This window comes from Rhinolophus sinicus, linkage group LG04, assembly GCF_036562045.2.
Source record: "Rhinolophus sinicus isolate RSC01 linkage group LG04, ASM3656204v1, whole genome shotgun sequence".
Taxonomy (NCBI): Eukaryota; Metazoa; Chordata; class Mammalia; order Chiroptera; family Rhinolophidae; genus Rhinolophus; species Rhinolophus sinicus.
Window position 1 is genome coordinate 128,826,558 of NC_133754.1, and position 12,998 is coordinate 128,839,555.

Here is a 12,998-nt window from a genome sequence, read left to right on the forward strand (position 1 = left end):
AAATTTAGTTAGTATATACAGTTGAAAGCAAACCAAAAGGAGAGAGAGATACTCCAAAGGAATTGGCTTTTAAAAGTACACACACACACACACACACACACACACACACACATACACACACACAAAGTATACACAACAGCTCTTTATGATTTATGTATAATGGCAAAACAGATTTGGGGAAAAAATTAAACATGTATGAATAGAGGAACAGTCAAGTTTTAATACATCCATATGATAGAATAGTATTTATTTATCTGAAGTGAAATTAATAGTAAATGACACAAGAAAACATTAACAGTACCTTAACTAAATATATATATATGCGATAGAATATATCACATGCAAAGTCATTCCATGCAAAATCATCCCAAACTACAACTGTCCAAAAGGGCGTGCATATACACATATACACAGAGAAAAACACAGGGAACAAAATGCATGCACACTTCAAAAGTGATTGGTTCTGGGTGGTTAAGATGAAAGTAATTTGAACTTTCTTCTTTATACTTTTTAATTTTTATTTATGACTATCATGTAATACCTTTATAATCAGAAAAAAATGTTGATAACAGCTATACATGATGTGAGAAGGGTAGTAAACTGGGGGAGGGGGTTATTACTTTGTGAGGGGTATAAATGTCTAACTATCACATTGTTTTGTACACCTGAAACTAGTAAAAAAAATGCTGAAGCAGCTCATAAATTTTTCTTCTCTGAGCAAAAACCAAAGAAAGTAAGGAAAACACTGTGTTTTCTTTAGATAGTCACCAAAAAGAAAACTATTACTTATCTCTGATCAGAAGAATAATTCATGATTAGTTGACCTGCCTAATTTATAACTCTTCGCCCTTTGAAGGTATAGCTATTTGAAATAATAATTAACATTAGCAATTTACATTATCATAGGATTAATAGCTAATCTACTATCTGCTGGTATCTCCATTACAACAAATGTTAAAACTGCAAATTCCAAATTAACCAAAAGATCCATTTAAACTGAAGTTAAAACTCGAAAAATTTAGGTTTCCCAAAAAAGGAGGTACTCAAAGTAGCTTATCATGAGGTTTAAGAAACAAATTTTATATTCATATGTATATTAGCTATCATCAGTTGTATACAGTTTTGAAGTTGTAGAGTAACCTATTAACTCTATATTCCTATATCTACATTAAGAACAATGTTAATAACTAACCCAACTGCAAATAGAACACGTGGATATCTGTATTTTGTGGTGCTTCATATATTTATATATTTCATTCTTGATCTAATGTTATTTGGCTAATAGCCTTCACTTTCTCAGCTATCTTCTGTTTTCTTGCATAATACATATAAATCCTTTATGGAAGTTAGACAAAACGAACATTTCTTTGGAAAAGCAACCTGATTTCATACTAAATAATCTAATTTACTCAAAATATTCAATATAAAATGAAAAGAGAGGAAATTCCACCCTCCACTCCAAACATCTGGCTCTATTGGGAGCACTTTATTTATTATTATACATGTGGGGGCTTATTTGCTATAGCAGTTAAGCTATCCTAACTTAATCGTTGTCTACACTATCAGTCACAGTTTACATTTTAACAGGGTTATGAGTTGTGCTGACACAGAATCAGTATTCCTAAGCATTGGGCGTAACTTTTTTTAATTGAGCTATAATTAACATACAACATTGTGCAGTTTAAGATGTATAACGTGATAAATTTATGTATCACAATGTGATTACCACCATAGTATTAGCTAACACCAGTATCGAGTCACATAGTTATCATTTCTTTTTTGTAGTGAGAACATTTAAGATCTAGTTTCTTAGCAACTTTGAAGTATATATACTTATTGGGGCATTTTAGAAGGGAAGTGTTCTGATGAAAAAGAAATATTCTTAATGGGACTTTTGAATTACTTGAAAAAAACAAACAAAAATAAAATAAACGTATCTATACACACACATATATGTATATATTAATATATGGGTATATATATATATGTGTGTGTGTGTGTGTGTGTGTGTGTATACACACACACACACACACACACACATAAATATTCAGAGGAGAGTTCACCAAAGCCATAGTTCTTTAAATCATATACTTACAGAGTGCTTAAATTCATTTAATTGCATTTGGAGACCCTGGGCTTTGTCAAGCTCCTTTTTCATTTCATTGACATTTCGTTTGAATTCAGTGACCTCTAAGCGCAGAGCACGGCGCTCCACTTCTGCTGCGTGCAGTCTCTGTGTAAATCCAAATATTTGCTTCTGTAATGATGCTGTGCTTTTCTGTTAAACAAGAGCAGTTTTACAAGAAGTAATTACAGACTTACTAATAAACAGCGATGACCATTTCACCAATTAAATGCAACTTACATTATACAGAGAATACCAGCTATTGCTACAATTTAGAGGTGAAAACTTTATATTTTATGTGACCAATAATTTGGATTACATGAAATGAACAGCTGAAGAAAAGAAATAATCTAGATGGGTAGAAAATAGAAATGACAATCATTTATGTCTCATACAATTCTGTTACAATATTCTTATAGAGGTCAGCTCAAAACTCATGCCAGAACTTTCGTATTTTGCTACTTGGACCCAATTGGAAGTGCTTTCATTTATTGTATTAAAGATTACATGAAACCTAAAGGAAACATAGGCACATTCGTGTACAACTAACTTAAACTACAAATAAATCTGATTAAGAATTAAATTCACAAATCCTAAAGTTTCTATTTAATAAAGTTTTATACATACCAAAATGGGCACGTGACCACGCAGTCCGTATTTCAGGGCCAGTGTGTTTACTTTATGAAGTCCACGGGCCAGCCTCTGAACCAGGGAATCTTTGTCTACATATGTAATACTCCTGCTGCTACTGTGCAAAGGTAAACTCTCCATTGCTAACCTAATTTTATCCATGAGTTTTGCAAAAGAATTCTTGGCAGCACCTATTAGTAAGTGTCCACACATTCTGGAATTTGGATCTTCAAAGAAAAAGAAAAAAGACAGGAAAGTGTGAATTGTCGCTTATTCGTTTCACAACAATACTTCCAATCGCAACACAATGAAAGTATTTTCTCAATTATATAATTCCCATTTACCTGTAGTAATTCATTCAAAAAGTCCCCTCCTACATTAGCTTTCACTGTAAAAAAGGAATGCAGAAAATAGTTCACCTACTAAACAATTATTGAAAGGAAATCTGCATGTACATCTCGTATGTCATTCACACTGAACGCTACAATACTAAAAATTGATCATCACACTCTGTTTTAAAACATAATATAAATTCATTTTCTATTTACAACTACCAAAGCTTGTTACCTTAGCGTCATACTATTTATATTCTCAGACAAGAAAACATAATTTGCCTTATTCCAAGGCAATTAAAATTTTACAACTACAATTACTTATTTCCCCACAGGATTTCTGTAATCATCCCTCTCATACTCGTATAATGGACCTAAGGTCCCAGCATATCCAACATGGCTTGCTTACGGCTAGATTCATCAGGTCTGTAATTAATAATTGTGTTTAATGTTGATAAATAAAATTGTCAGTGCTCTTTCTACTAATTGGTATTCCAGATAATAGTTAATAGGTTTGTTTATGCCTTAATAAAAGTCGTGTAATTTAGTTTTCCCACTGCTAGGCAGGTCTTCATCTGTCATTACTTGTCTTATGATAATACCCACGTAAAATGACAAGCATGCAGAGATTATTTAAATTCAGCAGTATACCATTCTACATTTCAAGATCCTCTGATTTTCAAGTTAATTTAAATCTTGTCTTTACATCATAAGCACAAAAACACATATGTAGTCTGATTCATCCAACCGAAAAATGTTTCATAATTCTAAGAATACGTATGGTTTGAAAGTAAAGTGCAACATTGAATGAGAAGGCAATCGAACAGTGTTTTCTGTCATAAAGAACCATTTCACAGAAGTCCTATGTTCAAAAATTTGGGCCTCGTTTTATTTCTTTTATTCCTCAATGAATGAAAGGTAAATTTTTAAATTTGTGCAGCAGTCAGAATTTGAAAATCATATTGCTTAGAAGTTACACATAAAATAGAAATTAATTGGACAAAAGCATAGTATCTTCCATTTAGAATTGATTTCTATCACTTACTGATGCACTGACTTCCAAGAATATAACACAGGTAATATAAGTTTAATTCTATATGCCTCTCATAAACATACTCTCTGAGAATCCCATGGACAGAAGACAGACCAGGTATAATTAAAATACACAGATCCTTCATTATCAGATTCCTTAAATAAATAATGAATAAAAAAGAATTTAGTAGCTTTATATGCCAATCAACATATAATGCAGAACACTGAGTTAAAAGAATTACTACACATTTAATAAGTTGCTGTTGAAGAAATCAACAAACAGTAAAATTTACTTTACCCATAACTTTCAATATAACACATTATTCCAAAGCCTAATATATGTATTCCCTGTTTCTCCAACTGGTTTGCAACTCCTTAACTGTGTTGTTTTTTTTTCATCTTAGTGAACTCTTTTTAACTTCACTGTGCCAGCCTAGCATATGTTATTATATGTTTGTTTGATTATTTATATTTCTTTTTTACTTCCATAGCAGCTGCAACAATGCTGAATATTATGATGCATTCAATAATAGCAAGATAAATTAATTAATGTTAACTTTTATGGTATGTCCAAAGTTATTGTTTTTAAATAACAGGATAAAAGCTCCTTGTTTTAAGAAATTTTCAGGAATATAAAAGTAATTAAATCGTCAAAAAGAGCCAGTAAAAGCAAAAATCAACTACGATGAAATATTAATGAGTAGTGCATTTTTTTACTATATCACAGAAATGTGTTTTTGTAGACACTAACCACTCTGAAAGGTAAAATTAAGTGACAGTATAAATCTATAAGGTATTCTTCTGAATTTGTAAGATGTGGGAAAGAGGCATGTAAGTTCCTTGACTGCTGACTCTCCATGAATTACAAAAAGAACACTAAATAACTTATGCTTTGATGAGTAAGAAGTGTTTTACAATATAATTCACATTATAGAGTATAGAGTACAATTAACTCAATATTAAACGAAAAAAAATTCCTCTAGTGACATAGTTGTAGAATTATTTGTATAGTGGTACAGAAAAAAAGAAAAGAGGTCACTAAAGTTTTTCGTGTCAAAACTTGTCTAGACTCTAAATGGTTGACATGTTACATTTAACAAATTCTTGTTTATGTAAACATTTGTTAATCACTTTCCCCTATTCAATAGCACGTGTCTTTCAAGAAAGAAGAGAACCCTATGTTCTGCCTTTACTTTTTCCAACAGAAGGGGCAATATCTTACATCTAAGATTAAAACTTTAAAACAAATTCATAAAGAATTGTGTCAACCAGTAGATCTAAACATGCAGGCTACAGATCTCAGGGTATGAGAGGGGAAGCTGAAAAGTTATTACAAGCATTTCACCACTTATAACTACAACAGCTATTGCCATTTTTATCTTCATTAAACCCTAAAAAACATATACAGTATGAATAATATATGCTCATGATATTGTGAGTAATAAAATTAAAAGCCCATTAAAACATTACAGAAGTCCACTGCTACTAAAAATACAACTATTATGTGGGGAGAGAGGAGTCTACAATGTTTTCTTATTAAAATGGAGCCTTCACACCCTGAAAAATTGACAAATACTCCTTTAATGAAAAGAGAGGGTAAATGAGCAATTATTTAATTAATATGTATGTAAATATGTGATTGTTTAATTATTTAATTTAATGATGTTAGTCATGAATGTAATATTAATAATAATTAGTAATATAATTAATAATGTTAACAATGTTAGAAATGTTAATCATGTTGACTGCATTAAATTCCGACTCAGATCTACATACTTGGAAACATGTTAACATCCCTGACATTTCCATTACCATCTATCTCCCTACATCCTGTTCTTAATATTTCTCCCATCTATTCAATGTTTTCAGTGATCATGGCCTTATCTCACCTATATTCTTACAAGAGTCTCCCTACTCTTCTCCACTCTTTCCCCTCTTCAGTCCATCCTCCACTGTAGATAAAGTGACTTCTAAAACACAAATAGGATCTTGTCACAACCCTTGCTTTTAATTCTCAATGACTCTCTTCACTTCTAAGAATAAATTTCAAATTCCTTAAAACATGCTCATACGACCCGACATGAGCTGATCCCTGCTTAGTTTTCCAAGAACATCCTTCACCATTATCCCTTCTATAGCAACTCCTTTTAAGTGAAACCAACACATCACAATCTCAAAGCATTCCACTGAGCAAAAACAATGCTTGTATCTCCAAATAGCTAATAATTTCAGAAATATGAATGTAGATATCAGTATTCATACATAGGACCTAATCATCATGATGAGACGTTTGCTTCAAAGTAGTGTTCCATCTAAAATTTTTAAAAATAAAATATAAATCCTATAAAAATAGTCCAAAATCCTATTTGAAAAGTAATGAGATAATTTGTCTTACCATATTTTAAAACATCACGATATATGTTTTAAAACATTAAGATAAAACATCATACTGATGAAAACATCAGTATGATAGAGGACATAGGGAGACTAATAGGCTGGAGAGACAGGAAACAGATGTTAGTATATGTATTAATTTAATATATACTAAATGCTATATTTTAATTTAGTAGGGAAAAATGAATGATTGAATTGAAAAGTATTGAGACCAGCTGGTCATCTGGACACAAATAAATCTTAACCATTTCTCACTATTTATACCAAAAATAATTCTATATAAGACCAAGATTTAATATACAAATTGAAAATACTAGACTAAAATATGAGCAATACAACCTTGAGGTAAGGCTAGCCTTTCTAAATACATCATCAAAAGAAAATCCATAAAGTAAATGTTTAACAATTTTCTCCACATAAAAATTAAAATACACAAATTAAAATACAAACCAGAAAAACATTTATGTTACATATAGCAAAGTGTTAATATGGGTGATGATACACAGGGAGTTCTTCTAATTCCAGAAGAAATAAACAAACACCCCCATATATGAACATAATGAGATAATTTCTAAAAGAATATAAATGGGTGTAAAACAAATAAAGATATGCAACCAAATAATCAAAAATAAAGTAATAATAGTTTCTTTTGCCTTTAAAATTGATGAAGATAAAAAAGACTGTCAAAACTTCATGTACCAAAGGAATTATGAAGAAACCAGAACTCTTAATACTGTTCATGGGAGTGTAATGTAAATCAACTTTTATGAAAGGCAGACTGGCAATACTTTCCAAATGTAAAATATGCAAACTCATTTTCAGGATTTTAGCCAAGGAAACAACTGTTCAAGTGTAAAATAATTTTATGCACAAACATGTTGATTACACATAGTTTATTACAGTATTTCTTAAAATAGTGAAAAAATAAGAAAAACACCAATATCCATCAATTGGGAATTCACAGAGTAAACTATAGTGTGTGTGTATATACACAGGTCTGACAATTAAGCTCGTAAACTTGTTGCAACGATGTTGCTAACCTTTTTTGATATCAGAGAGATTATTCATTATGAATTTGTACCAACTAGACAAACAGTAAACCAAGTTTACTATTTGGAAATGCTGAAAAGGCTGAGTGAAAAAGTTAGACAACCTAAACTTTTTGCCAACAATTCATGGCTCTTGCATCATGACAATGCACCAGCTCACATGGCACTGTCTGTGAGGGAGTTTTTAGCCAGTAAACAAATAACTCTATTGGAACACCCTCCCTACTCACTTGATCTGGCCCCCAATGACTTCTTTCTTTACCTGAAGATAAAAGAAATATTGAAAGAAAGACGTTTTGATGACATTCAGGACATCAAGGTAATACAATGACAGCCATAATGGCCATTCCAGAAAAAGAGTTCCAAAATTTCTTCGAAGGGTGAACTAGGTGCTGGCGTCAGTGCAGTTTCCCAAGGTGAGTACTTCGAAGGTGACCGTAGTGATATTCAGCAATGAGGTAATATATGCACACACAGACACACACAACCACTGGAACAGTATGTGACCAAATACAACTAATCATGTACACCTACTTTATTGACATGGAAAGACATTTATTTTCCATTGAGTAGTATAAAACTACAATGAGGCATTATTCCCACACCTGTGTTTGTGTGTATACATGTTTGTACACACTTATGGGAGATTTGTGGAAATCATCATTAAAGGGTTAAGAATGATTAGGCATGGCCTTTTGGGTGATTTTTATTCCTTTAAACCTTCTGTTCAGGTTTCTGTACAGTGTGAAGTTCTTACACCAAGCATAGCACTTTTATAGAAACAATAAAACTATTTTTAAAAGCACTATACACACTGTCTTCCTCATTCATTCATTCAACTGCTAGCTATAGAGTGGCTCATATGTATACAGGCATTGGGTTAGACAAAGGGGATGGGGACTTAAAACAATGATTAAGAATCAATAGATCTTTTTTGTTGCTTTCAGTTTTATATCCCACAGATCAGTGAAATCATATGGTTCTCAACTTTTTCTGTCTGATTTAGTTCTCTTAGCATAATAATCTCAAGATCCATCCATGCTGTCGCAAATGGCACTATTTCATCTTTTCTTATGGCAGGATAGTATTCCATTGCGTATATATACCACGTCTTTATCCAATCATCTATCAAAGGACACTGGTTGTTTCCATGTCTTGGCCACCGTAAATAAAGTTGCAATGAACATCGGAGCACATATAAAACTGAAAGCAAAAAAGGAGCAGGACAAGCAAACACACACACACTCATAGACATAGATAATAGTTTAGTGGTTACCAGAGGATAAGGAGCGAGAGGGGTGGTAGATGAGGGTAAACGGGATGAAACATATGGTGATGGAAGGAGAACTGACTCTGGATGGTGAACACACAATGTGATATATAAATGATGTATTACAGAATTGTACACTTGAAATCTATGCAACTTTACTAACCATTGTCACCCCAATAAACTTTAATTTAAAAAAATCATTAGCTCTTTTTTCTATCAGTATTATTTATAAATAATACTATAGATATAAATGCTCAATAATAGGACTTTTCCAAAAACATATTTTGACTCAAATGATATTTGGGGGAATGATTATCTAAAGCAGGGGCTCTTGGTCATTTTTGTGCTATGGATTTCTTTGGCAGTCTGGTGGATCCTATGGATCCCCCTTCTCAGAGTACTTTTAAATACATAAATCAAAATATGTAGGATTACAAAGAAAGCAAATTTTATTGAAATGCAGTTACCAAACATTTTAAGTTTATCAATGTAGTAAATATAAGAGAATACATTTACAACACATACTAATTAAAATTAATTTTTTAAAAGACATAGTATGGTGAAAGTTGTTGCTTAGCCAAACTAAGAACATTGATCTATAAAGTGATCTTCAAGAAGGCATCATATAGGTCATGTTGGAAATCAAATTTTTTTCCCATTCAAAAGTGATAAAAATCCTGACCTACATATATGCACTGCTGCAAATATAATTAAAGTTTCTATGGTTCACTTTATAAGGTAAAGGTAGACTTCTCTCAAAAAATACCAGAATTCCACAAAGGCTTTTAAATTCAAAACCTACTGTGGTAAGTTTCTGCCCTAAAGTCAGTGAGTTCATCTTTGACTAGGTCAACATATTTAATACAATTTATATCAGAAAGAAAAAGGATTGTGAATCCATGCTTTAAACTGATGCTATGCTATGACATTGGAATTTTACATAGTCATGAACAGTTCCAGGGATAAATTCTCCATTCAAAAATCATTCTTAAAAATTATGATAGGAAAATAAATTTTAATTTAAAAACCCAAATATGTGTTCAGTGTAAAATTCTTTCAAATTTTCTATATGCTTGAAAATTCTCATAATAAAAGAGTAAAAAACATTTTAAAATACAAATGCAATAACAAAAAAGAAAATCACAAAATAAAATTCAATAAATTAATGTGGCTTCCCAAAACAGACACTAGTACCTAAAGTACCAGAAATGATACATGGTCGATTGTATCATTTCAATTTCAGATATGAATGAAGTTTTATATAAGTAACAAAATCCTCCAAGTTATTTCTTCTCAAACTTTACTGTGCATGTAAATCATCTGAGGGTCTTGTTAAAATGCAGATTCTAATTGAGTAGCTCTGGAGTGGAGTCTGAGATTATGCATTTCTAATACTTTCCCAGTTAATGCTAACACTGTTGTTCCACACATCACACCTGGACTAGCGAAGCTCTTTTTTATTATTTGTTAGGATTAAATAAGGCCTTAAAGCTTATAAATATATACCAATAACTACTTGTTAATACAAATATCTTTACTTACTGCTTTGAACTTCTAAGAGTAAAACCTCAGTGTTATGCTGAATACAACCTAGATTTCTGAGTTTTGCCTAAAAGAGTTGCTATGACCTCTAGAAAGTTAGCTCAAATGAAAGAAAGTTCTGAGTAGTAATAGCAGGGGTATGTATATTTGGGTCATCTTTTAGATAATGAAGATTCAATTATAATTTAAATGTGTGACAAAATGTATTAACATTCTACTCATATCCATTTTCTTCTGTATTTGTTCAGAGATATTGCAAAGCAAATAGGATCGGCACATTTGTTTCTATCTTGAGAAATTCAGTCTGGACCATTCATTTGAAAATATTCAGCTATTGAAAGGGTTCTTTAGTCCATTCCCATAATGATTGATATCCCAGCCCTTCAGTAGAAGTAACATTCTCCCCTGTTTGAGGTAAATGATCTCTCGCAGGCGCACCATTTGGATACCTGGAAGAGGTAATTTATCTCAAGTGGGCAAACACTTTAATGAAAGCAGGAAGGCTGCCACCTGTCCAGCATTTACAGAGGCATTATGGCAACTGGGGTCTTTGCCCACTGTCTATAAACACACCGTCAAAGTTTAAGAAGGTAGCAGGGACAACCACCTTAAGCACTTTCTGAGAAGTGAAATCAAGCCACCATATTGAAATTCTAGATTCATGAAAAGGTTTAAAGTAATACACCAGCTCACTTGAGACATCAGTACACAAAGAGACAAAACAACAAACATTTACTGGACAATTACATATACAAGGGTTAAGCAGGTTACATTTACTCCTAATAACCCTATGGGAGGGAAATTTTCTTAGCCAAATTTTACATACGAAGATATTGAGGCTGGAAAGGAATTAAGTAATTTCCCCAATGTTACACATATAGTAAGTAATGTAACCCAGACTCAACTCTAGAGTCAAAATTCTTAATTTATACTCTACATATCCAACATGTTTAACTTTCTCTCCTACATACTTTTTAAATTCTCCCTCCTCAATAGTTAATAGTATGTGCATAATTCAGAATTATAAAAATATAAGCACCTAATTTTTAAAAAGAGTAATTTACTGACTTTTTGTTTTTAACCTTAAAGCAAAGATAATACAAGCAATACAGTTACTATTTAATATATTAAAAACAACTACTTGGTATCGGCATACATGTACCAGTTTTCCTGCAGCTAAAAAGAAAAAGTGCCAATGATGCTATCAATATGTAGTCCTGACATGTAAAATGTTTTTTCAGCAAGTTCTTCAAAAAGACAGAAAGATCGATAGAAGACAAAACAGTTCTAAGAAATATTTTCTTTCATTTTAGAATTTTTAGATTTCCTAAAAAGACTTTCCCAAGATTTTGCCATTTTAGTGTCATACATGGTTGAAAGAATCAAGATATTGCTCATAATATTAGATGATTCGAGAGATAATGAATCAATTACAAATCAAAGTTAAACTGATATCCCAGATACCTGTGGTATGATAAAAACACCTTACTGCGAATTAGTCAAATAAATTAAGGAATGCACAACTGATAAATATTACCCAGACATTAAAGAATCATTCTCTAGAAGACTAATATAAATGGCGAAAAATCCTCCAACAATGACTTTTTTAAACTAAAGTCATGATAGTATATCATAAGCAAAGCACAGAATCACTTCTGTGATATTCTTGCCAAAAATGCTTAAGCTGAACCTTATCTTGAGGAAACATCCAAGAAGTCAAAATTGAGGGATAGTCTACAAATAATTGGCCTGTAATCTTCAAGGTCATGATAGTCAAGGAAAAACTGAGGAACTCTTCCATGCAGAGGAAGGCTAAAGTAACATGACTAAATGCATGTTTCTAAACCAGATGCTTTCACTACAAAAGACATGGTTGGCACACCTAGGTTAAATAGAATGGGGTCTGAATGGTAGTACCGTGTTTCCCCAAAAGTATGACCTAGCCGGACCATCAGCTCTAATGCGTCTTTTGGAGCAAAAATTAATATAAGACCCGGTCTTATTTTACTATAATATACGACCCAGTCTTATATAATAATGTAATATAATACAATATAATATAATATAATACAATATAATAATATAATGCCAAGTCTTATATTAATTTTTGCTCCAAAAGACGCATTAGAGCTAATGGTCTGGCTAGGTCTTATTTTCGGGGAAACATGGGTAATGTTTTCTGATGCTGACCAGTACACTCTGATTATGTACAAGGATGTCTCAGAAATGCACACTAAAATATGAGTAATGGGGCATCATTTCAGCAACTTGATCTCAAATCATTCAGAAAAAAAAGGACTTCTCTGTTGTGTACTTGCAACTTTTCTACAAGTTTAAGGTTATTTCAAAATAATTTTTAAATGCAAATATAAAACAGTATGTAGCTTATGATATAATTTATAACATTTGCTAGTCTGTTAGTGGATGGATTCGTGGGTGGCAGGATGGACGGTAGGAAGGGGGAGGGAGGAAAAGTGGGTAGATAGGGAGACAGAGAGAGATAAAGGGATAAAATAGATTAGAATAACATACACAAATTTTAATAGTTAACTATGCCTGTATGATAGGAAACTATTTTTATTTTTGTTATTGTTATCTGATTCTTTTTTTTTCAAGTTTTCTAA

General features: G+C 32.0%; 1 protein-coding gene across 5 annotated transcripts in view; it reads right to left on the bottom strand.

Annotated features, from left to right (window-relative positions):
* CCDC171 (coiled-coil domain containing 171) overlaps positions 1-12,998 on the bottom strand; it is a 276,992-nt gene that overhangs the window by 146,894 nt on the left and 117,100 nt on the right. For all 5 annotated transcript variants that reach the window (XM_074330354.1, XM_074330355.1, XM_019739198.2 and 2 more), the window contains 2 exons: positions 2,753-2,982; positions 2,096-2,278 (listed from right to left, as the gene is read on the bottom strand). In XM_074330354.1, coding sequence (XP_074186455.1) covers positions 2,096-2,278; positions 2,753-2,982 — 413 coding nt within the window. The remainder of the gene's footprint in view (positions 1-2,095; positions 2,279-2,752; positions 2,983-12,998) is intronic.